This window comes from Vicia villosa, linkage group LG2, assembly GCF_029867415.1.
Source record: "Vicia villosa cultivar HV-30 ecotype Madison, WI linkage group LG2, Vvil1.0, whole genome shotgun sequence".
Lineage (NCBI taxonomy): Eukaryota > Viridiplantae > Streptophyta > Magnoliopsida > Fabales > Fabaceae > Vicia > Vicia villosa.
Window position 1 is genome coordinate 145,610,338 of NC_081181.1, and position 15,753 is coordinate 145,626,090.

Genomic DNA, 15,753 nt, shown 5'->3' on the forward strand with positions numbered 1-15,753 from the left:
AGCAGGGACGAAATATCTTGCTCAAAGGAGGAAGAGGACGAAAATTCTTGCTCCAAGGAAGATGAAATTTCTTGCTCCAACAACCCTATTCCAATTCGCAAAAAGCTTCAAAAACAGGGTTGCCGGGGATTCTTGTTGTTATTAACTAATATTAGAGTCATAGGTATAGTGTTCTTGATAGGATTTTTCTTGTTTTTTTTTGTATCGTGTTTGTAGATTTTCAGGGTTGCAATTCCGGTTGCAGTACAGTGATAAATTTTCCAGCCTATCGGGTGAGTTCTAAAAAATTGTGGAACAATACTCTTTTCTAAAATTCTAAAAGATTTCGAACTCCAAAATCACAAATTCCTCTCTTTTCTATTTTATTTGATTTAATTTCTGTTTTCATATTTTAAAAAAAATCCAAAAAAAAAATTGTAGGTTCATGATCTTATTTTATTTGAGTTGTAGTTAGGTTTTTATATTTTTTTGATTTTATTTTAATCATTTTTCTATTTTTCCAATTGTTTTCTCAATTGGGACATTGTAGGTGAGGATCAAAATATTTTGATCATATCTTATTATTTGTATGAATGCATAGAATGTTTATGGATCATTTGTTTTGAGAATTAGCGCAGGTATCGTGAAATGTAAGGGCTAGGGTTTATTCTTCGTGATTTTGGGAAACCGTGGGTTTATGAACAAGTTTCCTATGAACACCAACGTGATTGACCAAGTGGATGAAGCTTTATCCTGTGATTTCAAGGGGGTGGATTCAAATCTCACCACACACATTTGTTTTGGCATTTTATTTTTACTCTCTATTTTTGGCCCTTTTAGCCACTAACCCTTATTTTCATTAACTACAAACCATAAAGTTTTTTTACTTGACAAAACCATAAACTTTTTCTAACAAGCCATTAACCCTAGTAATTAGGATTAGGTTAGTAATTAAAATTAGGATTTTAATTCATTAATTTTTGGCACATTATTTTCCTCTTCTTATTAATATTAGGGTTTTAATTAATTAAAATTAATTTGGACTTTAGGGTTTATTTTAATTAAAATTAACTTAGAAATTTCAATTAATTAGAATTAGGTTTTTATTACTCCAAAAACTTCTTTTTTCAAACATTAACCTTCTTTTTCCTGATTATTTATTTTATGGCTATTTTTAATTGTAACTGTTCACCAATTGTAATAGTGTAGATTCAAATTCCACATTTTTTATAATTATGTAACTGCTCACATGTTGTAATAATGTAGGAATTTTATTTTTTCCGCACTTTAAATTCCTATAAATATTAACTGTTAGTAACTAGGGTTTTTATGGCAAGATTAAAACGAATTCTAGAAAACCCTAATCCAAGATTAAATAACTGAAAGCAAACACTATTCACACTTGCACCTCTAGGGTAACCTTCTCTTTGTTGCCTTACAAATGGCCATGTCCCTCGAACGTAGGGGTATCTTAGCAAAAGGCGCTTACAAATAAATCATCATAGTCCATTCAGTACAGATGATCATAGTTCCCTGATGACCCTTCGAGTTGCCTTCAAAAAAGACAATCTTGTCCCTCGATGACCGTACAAAAAATGATGTCCCTTCGAAATTTCTACGGTATCCTTACAAATGTTGCCTTCGATGACCATTCGATGATCATACGTTTGTCCCTTCACATCCAAAAGAAAAGACTACTTACCAACTAATGGTAAGGACAATTTTATCCTAAAGGGAGAAGGAAAATAACCAGAACGGTATTGAGTGGGTGAGACACTCTTAAATGCTTGCTCACAAATCCATTATTTTTAACACCTCACACCTCCAAAATATTTTCAAAAAATAAACAGTTTGTATACATTCATACGAGAATTATTACAAAGTTAAAATTTTACGAAATATTTTCTAAACACACACTACTTTTCAAAAAGAAAGTAAAGTGAGCTAATCATTTAAGAGACCATGGATAACCATGGATACAAAGGATGCTAATACCTTCCCTTTGTATAACTTACCCCCCGAACTCAAAATCTATCAAGTCTTTCCTGTTCTTTTCATACTTTCCTTATTGGATAAAAGAAAAGTCGGTAGCGACTCAAGCTATCCTCATATTTGGATAAAAACCAAAAAATTTAGTTCTCCCACCGTATTACAAAGTACTACCACATAAGTACTATAAGAAAAGGAAGTCGGACTAAGACCCATCCAAGCCTACTTTCGCAGAGAAACAATATTCCCATCTAAGATAGCTTGATCCAGCCATATTTGCTCTGTAGAAAGTATCGAAGGATCTTGAAAATACTCTACTTGGTCCAAAGCATTTTCAAATGAGTGCGAAACTGCCTCAAGGGTCGAACTCCTACAAGCAGCTAGTTATTGACTTAACGGAGCATTCTGAGAACGCGAGAATTCTATTTCCTTGCGAGTTATCCCGAAAATTCTCCAAACAACAGATAAAGCTTGGTATTTCATTGCCACTATCCTCACTAACTAGGACACATAGTCGGAAGGAGAGACAATGAAGTTCAAGGAAAGCAACACATCTTTCACCCTGGAGAGAGAAGTAGAAGCTTCTGTTGCTTCATGCATGTACTTTTTTCGTTGAAGCTTCAAGTCACAGATGATTTAATCCAATGTTTTCTTCTCAGCATGATGCCAGTCGAACCATAAAGCCTCTTAATAATCGGATGCATCAAGAGCCAGAGCAATTGAAGCACGCCGAGTATACTTGTCCAGGTTGCCCATTTATTACAATAGGACGGGCCCATAAAGTTCATCTGAATAAGCACAATCCTTGTCCGCTTTATGACCTTCATCAAAGAGGGGACTGAATCCCATTAGTAAATGGCGACCATACCGACTGAGGGGCATTTGATGAAGTTAATAGGTTTTCCGCAACATTATTTCAGACTAGTCATTCTCCCTGCCTTGGGAGCCAGAACTATTCTTCATTACTCATGCACTCTACACAATAATGAGTAAAATATATACATTAGAAGTATTCATGGTAAAAATACCATAAAACTCATAAAGTTTGAAACATACCAAAAATTGTTCTTCTCTCTTCCCAAGAACGGGTTCTTATCAATATTTGAATGTCGATAAGAAGCTTTAAACGTTTTTTTATCAACTTCTGACACCAAGGTAGCCCCCCCTATATACTCCAGATTATTGTTGAACTTCACTAATCAACCTTTTTGATAACGAGTCTCATTAGAAAGATCTTTTTCACTATATGTGATAAAGTTATTTCCCAGCAAAAAGTGACCTCAGCCCAATACTTGCGAAACAGGTTGACACATTTGCCCTCCAATCTATTACCAACATAGTAAATTGTACAACGAGCTTTCGGGATGTCAGAGGTCACTAGGAAAAACCAATCCTCAAAAGATGAGAGCTCCATAAGAGGTTCAAAACCATGAATGATCGGCCTGAAGTAGAGTAATCTTCTACCCCTATCTTAAAAAGGTGAAGAAAAAGGAACACACGGGGTCTTCCATTCACATGCTCGCACCAAAACTAGTAGAATCTCATATATGTCTAGAATGAAAGGTGGAGGTGCGAGGGAGAAATGGTCAGATGGTTCAATACATCTACCTCAAAAGCAGTAAAAGGAATGTGAAGGCCCACACTGAAGAAAGCACATTCATAACAAGAAATGAAGAAAATGCCATATTTGTTGCATATTATTTATCCTCATAAGGGCTCGCGGTTCCCTAGTTAGATGAGATAAGCCAACCTTTGTAGAAACACCATCAAAATCAACTTGTTTGGCAAAAACAGAAGTAGTGGAAGAATAATTAGGATCCATCCAAGAATATGGAATATCCTTTTGAGACTTACTAACACTTTTTTGCAATTTTCTGTTCATAATGCACTAACTTTGCAGTTACATGAAATGAAATACGGGAATAGGAAACAACTAATTATTAAACTAGAAAAAATAAGACTCAAGAGAGGGAATTGATCTTTCAAAAGAAACTATGTTCTAGAAGGAAAAAGACTTCGCCAAAAAAACGTCTAAATCTTTCACACGCAACACTAAAGAATTTAGGTTTTCAAGAACCGTCATGATGGTATTTATGAAAAGGCGTGCAAAGTATGGTGCATTAAATGCATGGTTCTGTAAGGAACCAGAGCGATCGGTCATTCATCTATCTCAAAATAACCAGGAGATGGCCGTCATCCGAAGTTATATAATATCAAGCCACTGTTTACCTATGCCTCGACAAGGCTTAGGGGGGGTTATTCTGGGCCGGCCAGAAAGACCCTAGAAATAGATCATGCCAATTTCGACCTGCAATCTGATAAAGGTTCCACTCTTTCTAGAATCTTCATAGTTTGCAAAGATAATTACTTTTATGATCCTAAGAGATCTCAACTGTAACACACAAATAGCAGCTAACAGATAAATAGTTCGTTATTTTCATATATATATATATATATATATATATATATATATATATATATATATATATATATATATATATATATATATATATATATATATATATATATATATATATATATATATATATATATATATATATATATATATATATATATATATATATAGTAGGAGTCAGATCAAGGTAACAAGTTTCAAATACAATTTCATTTCACTCTTTCTCTTCATACACAAACTTTAGTGTTGGAGTGCTAACCTTGCAGGTATCCTTCACTTTACCGCATCAGAGATTACGATCCATCGTTGCCTTCCTTGAAATTTCTCATTTTTGGTTCCATAACGGAACAAATATATTACAATAGTTTCCTATCTCTTTTCTTATCTTTCCACCTTTATTTTAGTTGTATTTGTAATTTTATGGCGAGCTTAATTTTATGACAGATATGCTAATATTTTATAGTGAACTATTATCATTTTAAGTATATAGTATAAATTTTTTTATATTTGATGATGAATTATATTTATTTTGAGTATGTTATATGAATTTATTTTATTTCAAGAGAAATGAATTTGTATTTAGTGATGAACTACTACTATCATATTAAATGAATTTTCATAATTTTAAGTAACTTGTATGAACTTATTTAATATAATTTAAAGTTATTTGAAAAATAAAAACCTAAAAAAAGTTTTAAAAAAATGATATCATAGAATATGATTGTTACAAAATAGAGAGCACACTATACTAGAGTATACTTCAAGAAGCTAATTAATGACTTAATAAGTGATATTTTAGAATAATCAGGCATCCAAATATTTACATGAAGAAAGTTGACATAGCATTTAAATGAGATCCATAAGATTTATGACTTTATCCATATAATTAAGAAAAATATTTGATTACATGTTCTATTGCTATGTTCCTCACTCATGCTTATAAAATAAAAATCCAGATTTTTATTAATATGTAGTTAAAAATCTATACTTTTTCATGTAACAACAATGTCATCATCCAATTTTGTGTTAAATACAAAACTAGGAAAAGATGTTGTTATGTCCCTGCATTAATTTCAAATAAAATAGTTAATTATATAATATTTGCAATATCTAGCTGAAAAATTAATGATTAAAGAAATAATATTACACGTACTTTAGATAGGGTAGTGTCATGATTTTTAGCAATGACATGTTTTTAGAAACAAAGATTTTCCACTCGGATTTGTCTATTTTTCCATCTTGATTTGGGTCAGCATCCAAGAAAGTCTAGTCATAAAAATAAAATGTTAACATTTAATCTTCTAATTACATTATTCATTTGTTCAATAATTTATATTATATAGTAATTTTTGGAAGAAAAAAAAACTCACCTTCTCAATAATTGTTTCTATCATATCATCACTCAACTTAATTTCAGATTCACATAAAATTGCATTTATCATTTCTTTCACCTATGAAAAATAACCAAATACACATGAGAATGATTGTCACAAAAGAACATAATACAGGAAAAACTAAACAAATTGCAAAGTACTAAATCAAATTATCACATTAGGTAAAAGTCATGTCCACATATATTGTATTTAATTATAAGACTATATTATAATTAAACACTTTAATTAGCATCTTACTTCATGACGCTCTATAAAGCCTGAATTATCCAAATCATAAAGCCTGAATGAAACTGCAAAAAAATTAATAATTAAAAACTCAACTATGTTATAATATGGTATCAAGAATAATATATTAGAGTAATTCATAACATGTATTTTATTGTATAGATTATGAACTTAGATGATTTTATTGGGTTCGAAAAGAAACATTCCAAAGGATCTAAAGGGTAACCGCCAAGAAGTCAAATAAAAAGTGGGAGGGACGTCACCCTGGACTGTCTAACTATGACCTAAGTCGTCCAGTCCAGACTCACTCTTATCAGACAATCCATTCATTCAACATGTGGTACATACGAAATGCTGAAAAGGGTTAATAAAATACAAGAAAAAGGGGAGGAAACTTTCCCCCAATAATGGAGGAAGAACTGATTTCTCCCTACTTCCACGATGTTGGAGGAAAAGTAGAATAAACTATTTGTCTCTTTATTGCTCGATCCAAAAATATATCAATAAATACTCCAACCTTAGAGCTTGAAGATTCATTCACTAGTTTTATCGAACTCTAACATATAAAGTCTCTTGCTATCAAATACATAAATAGACCCTCCCCTTTATTATATTTCACTAATGCATTCTATAAAATGAATATCAAATACATAAATATACTCATCCCTTTATTATATTTCACTAATGCATTCTATAAAATGATGTTTTCAATTAAGAAGAGCTAAGCATCATGAAATAATTATCGAATCTTCAACTTACAATCTATCTTGACTTCTTGGGATGTATTTGGGTGAAACACATTGAGTGCTCTAACAAAATCACCAAAGTCAATTACTCCTTTCCCTTTGACATCAAATAGATCAAAGATCTGCATATACAGAGTAAATTTATGTATTTTACGGAAACTTGTAAAAAACATATACACTATAAATAAAATATTATTGAAAAAGAAAACTATATTGTATAATACCCGATTCGCAAATAGATTTTCCTTTGTTCTATTATTGAAAATTGCCAATTGAAATTCTTCCTGCAAAAGAATGCTCATTATCACAATATTGTTTACTAACTTAATGAGAGAGAAAAATTTAAATAACAAAATAATATATTAATATGGATGAAAATCATCAAAATAAAAAAGAACATGGTATCAAAAAGTAGGTTTAAATGCACTTTTAATCCCTTTAAGTTAGCGAGTTTTTGATTTTCGTCTCGGTATGTTATTTTTTTTTGTTTGAGTCCCTATATCTTACTTTTTACTCGAGGTTTAGTCCCTAAAGCCAAAATCCACAGGAAAATCTGCAGGTTTCCTACGGATTTTCCTGCGGATTTTGATTTTAGGGACTAAAACGAACGTGAAAGTGGAATATAGGGACTCAAACCAAAAAAAAATATTTACAAGGACGAAAATAAAAAATTCACTAACTTATAGGGACCAAAAGTGCATTTAAGCCAAAAAAAAAAGTATAAGAAGTGCAAGAAGACTATCAAAAGAACAAAATAGATACAATTAAATAACAACAAATAACAAAACAACCCAACCAACACAAGAGACTGAGGACACCCAGATAAAGGCCCAAACAACTAAAAGTCAATCTTGCTAGAAACATGCTAGATATCAAATTTCTAGATATATCATCAATAAATCCTATTTCATTAAGGGAGCATCCAAAACTAATAACCAATAACTACCTCAAAACCAAGACAAATACTCAATGCGCTATTGGTGCATGTAAAAGATAGGGTTATGAAGCAAATCATATAAGGTGCAAGAGTTCACCCTTGATCTACTTAAAATTTATTTTTCAGGCAAAAAATTACTCTTCTCCTTCACCTCCTTCACTGTTTTTGTGACTCCCTTAAAGATGATATCATTACAGGCTTTTCAAATGGGCCAAGTTACATCATGCCAAATCATAACATAATCACCCATATACTTAATCCTGCCCCCTAAGTAAAGAAAAGACTAAACAAGTCCTATGATTTATATACAACTCTGATTTGGCTAGGACTTACACAACTTGGATTATATTTGATATTATATTAATAATATCATTCCAAATAATATCTCAACAAGATCCAATGCCACACAAATAAGGCTAGCTCATAAGTAACATAAAGGTGGGAAACCGAATCTACCAAATCCCCGCACAAGAGACAAGTAATCCTACTTTTTTAAATGAAAAATAATATATATATATATATATATATATATATATATATATATATATATATATATATATATATATATATATATGAATAAAAAGGAAAACCCCTACATCATACAACAACAAAGTCAAATGGCACAAGGAGCTTCAAGGAAATAAAAGAAAAAAACGACAAACGACAAACAAGCAAAACACAAAAAGAAAAATTCAAGCACAAAATCAAGAAGCTCCCAAATAGAACCAAAAACCCCAGAGATCACCCACACAACACAGTACCACCCAATAGAGACCTAACTAAAGTTATAGTTCTAAATCCACCATCAACAGACCAGAAAATAGAGAAACACCAAAAATCATTGAGCACCTCTAGAGCAGATTAGAACTTTTGGATCATACTCCTCTTTTAACCCAATTATATTACAAACTTAATTGGTAAGTGGTAACATAACAAGCATAATATAAGTAAAATTCAATTAAAAAAAACAAAATTCCTATAATACCCATCATCTGGAAGATTTATTTATAGTTATGAATAAGTTTATAACAAAAGGGAATAAAAACAGTAAAAACTACCAATGAAAATGAACACACACAAAAACACCATATTGGCAATAACACATCAATACTAATATCATTAACACATATGTCATTATCGTGTTAGTGTTGGGTGTTAGTCGGTGTTGGACACCGACACATGTTAGAAACTCAAACACTTTTATTGTGAAGTGACACGGTTATGTGTAGAAAACTAGAAATCATATAATTTTTATGGCAGAAATGAGAAATTTTATAAAGATATTACCTTGCTTATTAGTCCATCATCAATGACAGACCTACTTATGCTCTTAAAAAGTTCAAATAATGCTTCAACTTCACATACACTAACTGAAACATAATAAAATAAACAAACCAGTTCATACTAGTGCATATTAACATTAATACATACATGATAAATATTGTCAAAACAATTTACAACATAAAGAGAAAAATACCAATTAGAATATATAATAACAAACTTACAAGTCGTTTCTGATGCAAGAATGAATGGATCTTCATGTCCTAGATATGTTCTTACTTTAGAGGATACACAACCCATTTATTTATTAAGAATCTGTACCAAATACAAAACACACAAATTTGAAATAGTTAATTCGTTACAAATCACTCCCACATTTATAATTGCACATATGAACATTTTAATTAACTTAAATATACAATGAATGGGTAAAAAAACATTATGAGGAAATAGTGACCTAAAGAGAAAATAGAAATCCCAAAAAAGCCATGAAATTGTAGAGATCTTTCAAAAGTTGAACAAAATGATAGCATCATAATCATTATCATATGTTAATGCGCGAATCATAATAGTTAAGAATAAAGAAAAGAAATGATAATCAAAATGAAAAATTTTGAATATCACATATATCCATGTTTTATCTCAATATATATAACAAGGTGTAAATAAAAATCAATAAACATTTCAAGTTTCAAGAAAGAAAGATAGGAGAAAATGACTCACCGACTATAGAAATTGGGCTACAAAATTACGATTTGACATTTTAATTAGCTATACGGCCATGGCCATATGCATACGAATGAGACATGTAAGGTAACTCTCTCAGAGAGAGAGAAAAACTAAAAAATAGAGAATTATCGTGTAACTATCATGAATATATGCATGTGTTTTAGTTTTAAATTTTATGTGTATATATAGAAATTGTTAAATGCTAATATTGTCATGTGTATTATACCCAATGAAAGAGAAAATGCTAACGAGAATAAGTTATAAACAATGAAATTTCTCCTCCTCCACCATTCGAATTTCTCTATTGATGAAATGAATCTCAACCAATTGTAATGATTAAAATATCTATGTAACTTACTTTAAAACTAATTTTTTAATAATAAAAATATCAATAAGACAAGAAGTAATCGTCATAATAAAGGAAGTATAAGATGACCTTATTTATTATTATTATTTGACAATAACGCACAACAAGTCACTATTCTAGAAGCATTATTAACTAACAATGAATCAAACACACTTTTGAAAGACATGTTAATGACGATTTAAAGACACTTATATGCACTAGATCATGAAAACACACAATTGCATGAAGTAAGAAAAGGTAACCCGAACCACCTTCTACCACCTAGACTTGAAATAGGACTAACCTAACCCAATAATGACATAGTGACGAACCACAACAAAGTCATCCATACATTGAGACTTGAAATGGGACTATCCCAACTCCATAATGACACAATGATAAACCGAGACAAAATCATCCGTACACCTCTGAACACAAGATCCTAAGAGGCTCATAACGTGTTCTATGATTCCACAAAGATACCCCCTCCAAATATTAGTCTGAAGGATTTCTTTCAAGACAACTTTTGTAAGAACACGATTGGTTCTGCATCTGGCCTTGAGTTTTGATGATAACTTTACATGTTATCTTAAAGAACAATTATTTACTCTAATAGTTTATGTCTAGTGTGTAGTTTTTTCTAAATAGGTTCTGACTCTAATAATAAGGCGTATGACGTCATCAGGTTTTGAACTCAGCACTCTAGAAGAATACCTTTGATATATTACAAAGGAAGTCAAGATTCTGGAATGCTTCTTATGTAACGGTTCTAAGGAACTTTAGTAGAAGATCTTTTAATCGCGACTTTGCAATGAAGCTTTGGAGGCCTTCTAAAGCTTTGCTTTTGTTGTCCCAAGTTCTAAAGTTGCTGGAAATAAGGTTCTGCTGAAAAATTTCTGAAGATATGAAGACATCACTTCTGAAGACCAAGTGCTGAAGACTCTAAAGACAAGGTTCTGCTGAACAAGTTTTGAAGACTCCAAAGACTTGGGTTCTGATCCTTCTAAAACATGCTTCAATCAACATACATCAGAAGTCTCTAAAGACATAGAAAATCAAGATTGGCTTGCGTGAGATGGTGAGTGTAACACCCTTCTAACCCACAAGAAATATTCGCAATATAATACGAATTAAATCAATTTAAAACCACCAACAAGGGTGTCACATCTTCATATAAACTTCATTATAACAAGTCCTTCTCAGTAATACGGGTTCTCAAAATTTATTTAAAATTATATTCTGTTATCATCATAAAATAAAACATGATATCTTGCAGCGGAATTCATAATTGAAAAACATCTTTAATAAACTTCATAAAACATCAATCGAACTTCATAGTTCATGAGTCATAACTCAAAACATCATAATATCATGAAAGGTAATTCATCAAATTCAAATAACTAAAAGTGAACATTATAGTTCCAAACACTACGATCCTGACCCCGATGTTACGTATAAGAGCAATAATCCCTTTATTCTAATCAAACGGTAAAAAGGACTTCACAAATCTATCATCTAACTTCGGCGGACTACTCTTGAATACCCGCGTGTTACCCACGTGGAGGCAACATTCAAACAGAAAGGGTGAGTATTTCGTAATTATTATATAAGACATAAGGAATAAATAGTAGTTTCATACCCAAATTTTTACCCCCCCTAAGTTGTTACATCATATAGCATCTCATATACATGTATGCATCCTCAACTCAAAGCAGATACCCAGAGCCTTTTGCTTGTTCACCAAGTCCTCAAATTTGGGATTTCAAGACTCAAGAGATTCAGGAAAAGGACCAATCAATGATTGAAATAATCCTTAATGTATCATGAAGATCAAGAAGTCTCATTCATACACATCCAGTCTCAAGTTTCAAAGGTCAACAACTTTCAACTTCATCTAGTCCACAATTAAGGTTTTTACCTAATTCATCTAGGAGGTTGACTTTTAGTCAAAACATGGTTCCATGGCTCAAATAATGATTCAAGGATCTCCAATACCTCATTATAATCCACTCACATCATTCATTTGGGTGGAAGAGTATGATTCAATTGGTACTTACAAGATTGCAGTTCATTTGTAAAAAGTCAACTGTTCAGGATCACCTTTGACTTTTAAGGAATATGGTCAACCATGGGCTTTTGAAGATCAAAATCATGAATATATGCTTAGTGAATTCATTTGATCAAGAAAAATCAAGAAAATCAATCAAGGATAAAAAGTCAACAATTAGGGTTTTGACTTTTCCATGAAGAATTACATGTTTTTCACTCAAATTTTGAAAGGTCATAACTTCTTCATCCCTTGGCCAATTTTTTTGTTCCAAAGCTCATTTTGAAGAAAAATTAAACATATACAACTTTGTCAAGGCGAACAATTTATCAAAAAGTGGATGGTTTTTAAGTTATGAGCTCATGAAAATCCTTCCAACACTTAGAAAAATTTTCTAAGTCACTTTTAACCCAATTTCTTACCAACTTCAAGTCCACTTTTCATGATGATCCAAGATGAATCAATCCAAACCATGAACATGAAAGTTGAAGTATGTCATCCAAGATTTCCAAAAAGTACTAAAACATCCTTTGATGTTACTTGAGCAAGAAGTTATGGATTTTTGAATAAGGGTTCATAAGACTAGTTTTCAAGCTTAACTAGTTTTGCATTTTACCAATTTTACACAAGTTTCTCTTCAATTTAGCACATGTGTAAGCATTTTCATCAACCAAGATCGAGAAGAATATTTGTGAAACATATCAAAAGGATTCCAAGTACATGATATTTTTCACTTGCCTGTGAAAAAGTAATCATTATAAAATGGAAATTTATGAGAAATTGGTGAATCATCAACAAGTATCTCCAAATGCCAAAATTGTGACTCATCAAGTCTAGGATCAACTTGCAAAGTTGGATGATGAAGAACTAGAGGAACTAAGCCATAATTAAGCTAAGAAGTCATCATTGCAAAAATGGAATATTCTCTAACTTACTCACTAAGTTACTTACTCTCCAAACTCATTCACTCACAAGATAATCTCATGAGATTGACCTATAAATAGAGACCTCTCCATAATTCAGAAAAACAAACCAAAACAACTTCAATATTTGTTTTCTCCAAAATCTATTCTTTCTCAAAATTTCAAAGCTTCATGGAGTGAAGAATTGGTTTCTTCAATTCAGAGCTATTCTCTTCAAACCAGGCATCCAATCACTTCACATACATCATGTATAGGTGATCCAAGTCCTCATTCCATACCTGTAACACCATAATCACCATCTTCACTTTCAACTTGAATTACTTGCAATTGGGATCGGACAGAGGAATTCAAAAGCTTTCCAACCAATTCAAGCATTCAAATACCTTCTATAATCATGAAGGAAGCTATCCAGATCATAATCTTGCACCTGTAACACCTTAAACTCAGAAACCGATTTTTCATTTTTGAAAGTAAGCCTCAAACTTTGAACTTTATGATTCATGAATTTTAAATGTTCAAATGAATTATCGTCATGTTTCTGCATCTATATAGATCACTAACCCACAATCAATTGAACAAAATCATATATATCTAGAATTTCAAGTTGAATTTTCATTTTAGGGTTCTTAAGTGTTCATATGGCTAATTTTGAATTACACTAAAAATAAATGAAATTAAATATCATCATTAGATTCTTTGTTAAAAAACGATCAAAATCCATGTTTACTTCATCTCATTTGGTTGAGAAACGAAAGAGTTGGAAAATTTGAAATTGATGGAAGCTTGAGGTTGAAGATGAAGATGGTGGTGCCATTTTTCAAACTTTGAAACACGTTTTAATATATAATTAACTGTTTGTGCTTCATAACTTGAATTCATCGTTTGCCCTAGTGGCCAAAGCGTGCGTCCAAAGTCTTGCCATGCCATATGTCTGGGGTTCGACCCCCCCAGACCTTTTGTTCACATTCTATTTTTTAACACATTTTAACACTTGTTTTAAAATATATTTAATTGAAACCATTTGTTAACGAGCTCAGCGCGTTGTTCAGATTGTAAGAGTTTTGAGTGGTGATCATGAGGGCGTGGGTTCAAACCCTTACAAGGCCAAACCTAATTTTCTAACACTATTTTCCTTCAATTTTTTTCACAACTTCACACATTTATTTAACCTATCAAAATTAATCATTTTTAACCAATTTTTTGCACACTCTTCATTTGTCACATATATTTCATGATTATACAAAAAAATCACAAAAAATAATATTTATTTAATATGTTTTTATTAGGTTAAAAGTAGTACTTTTTAAAAGTTTTTACACTTTTAAAATACTTTATTTTTGATATCTTTCTTAACCTAATCAATTTCAAACATCCATGTAAGTAAAATATCATGTCTTATATGTACATAACATGTTTATCCTAACCATTTGATTTTTTACACTTTAATTAAAATGATTTTCAGAATATCCTCCGATTAACCAGACAATTAGGGTTTTCTTAAAACAACATTTCCCTCTCAATAAAAATCAATGGGCCTCTCCTTGAGTTGTAAGTCCCAAACTTTTATTCTTTCTTTTATCTCAATAAATAAACGGGCCTCTCCTTGAGTTGTAAGTCCCAACCCTTTTCCTTTTGTAAACAAAATAATCAATAGGCCTTTCCTTGAGTTGTAAGTCCCAATACTTTTTTTCAAATCAATAATCAATGGGTCTCTCCTTGAGTTGTAAATCCCAATCCTTTTTTTAACACATGGGTCTCTAATAGAGTGTAAGTCCCAAACCTTTTTTCTTTCTTTTATTCAAACAAAAATCAAATTCAATGGGTCTCTCCTTGTGTTGTAAGTCCTAAAACCCTTTTATTTTTCTTACATCATCCATGATTTAAATATTTGTTTACTTCATACCTGTTTTACATGTCATACTTGTTATACTTGTTATATCTGTTAAATCTGTCATACTTGTTATACATTTAACTGATATATATATATATATATATATATATATATATATATATATATATATATATATATTAGGAATATGACCAGGATGAGGATTACTTCCCGATGAAGCCTCTCCTATATTCGACAATCATAGTAATACATACCCAAAAGAGAAATTATTCTCGGTGAAACCTCTTAAATCCCATAGATCAATTAATAGGACACATCCACCTAAAGAGGAATTATTCCCGATGAAACCTCTTACCCTTTTTTGCTTATAGCCAAATTAAGGAAACCCACATAGCTTTCTCTTGTGCTAAAACAAGGACCCTCGATGACCCTCAATTAGCCTCCTCTTGGGCTCATAATACAAGGACCCACATGCTTCTTAAAAGTTTCCCCTACCTCCTCTTGGACTCAAAATACAAGGACCCTCAGGCTTTCTAAAAGCATAGGACAAGTCTTAGTCACCTTTAGCCAATCCCTGTGAGAAATACAAATCCTCAAATTATAAAATCACAATCATCCAAGTATTTAGGATTATCTCCTAATCTCCAACACTGAGTCAATTCTTCAAGAATAAGAGACATGGAAAGTCTCAAACACTCAATACTCAATCCATCCTCATATAAGTCAGCCTCAATCTCAGGCTTTGTATGAGACAGAAATATAATCCTTTCAAGAGTCAGCGTCAATTTTGGGCTTAGTACAAAACAAATAAAACTCCCTAGTCAAATAAACCTCAATGGAGTAATCCTCAATAGAGTCAGTTTTTAACTCTCTTTTAGCCTAAATCTTGGGC

At 31.6% G+C, this 15,753-nt stretch overlaps 1 protein-coding gene across 1 annotated transcript; it reads right to left on the bottom strand.

Moving 5' to 3' along the window:
* Positions 1 to 5,207: 5,207 nt before the first annotated feature.
* On the bottom strand, positions 5,208 to 9,837 carry LOC131646976 (calcineurin B-like protein 1). Its single transcript, XM_058916898.1, has 9 exons — positions 9,691 to 9,837; positions 9,192 to 9,282; positions 8,974 to 9,056; positions 6,974 to 7,033; positions 6,763 to 6,871; positions 6,016 to 6,068; positions 5,755 to 5,835; positions 5,538 to 5,650; positions 5,208 to 5,446 (listed from the first exon to the last, which is right to left on the bottom strand). Exons 2-9 carry the CDS (start codon positions 9,265 to 9,267, stop codon positions 5,377 to 5,379), a joined length of 645 nt encoding a protein of 214 aa, XP_058772881.1. The 5' UTR covers positions 9,268 to 9,282; positions 9,691 to 9,837; the 3' UTR covers positions 5,208 to 5,376.
* Between the last annotated feature and the right edge of the window lie 5,916 nt (positions 9,838 to 15,753).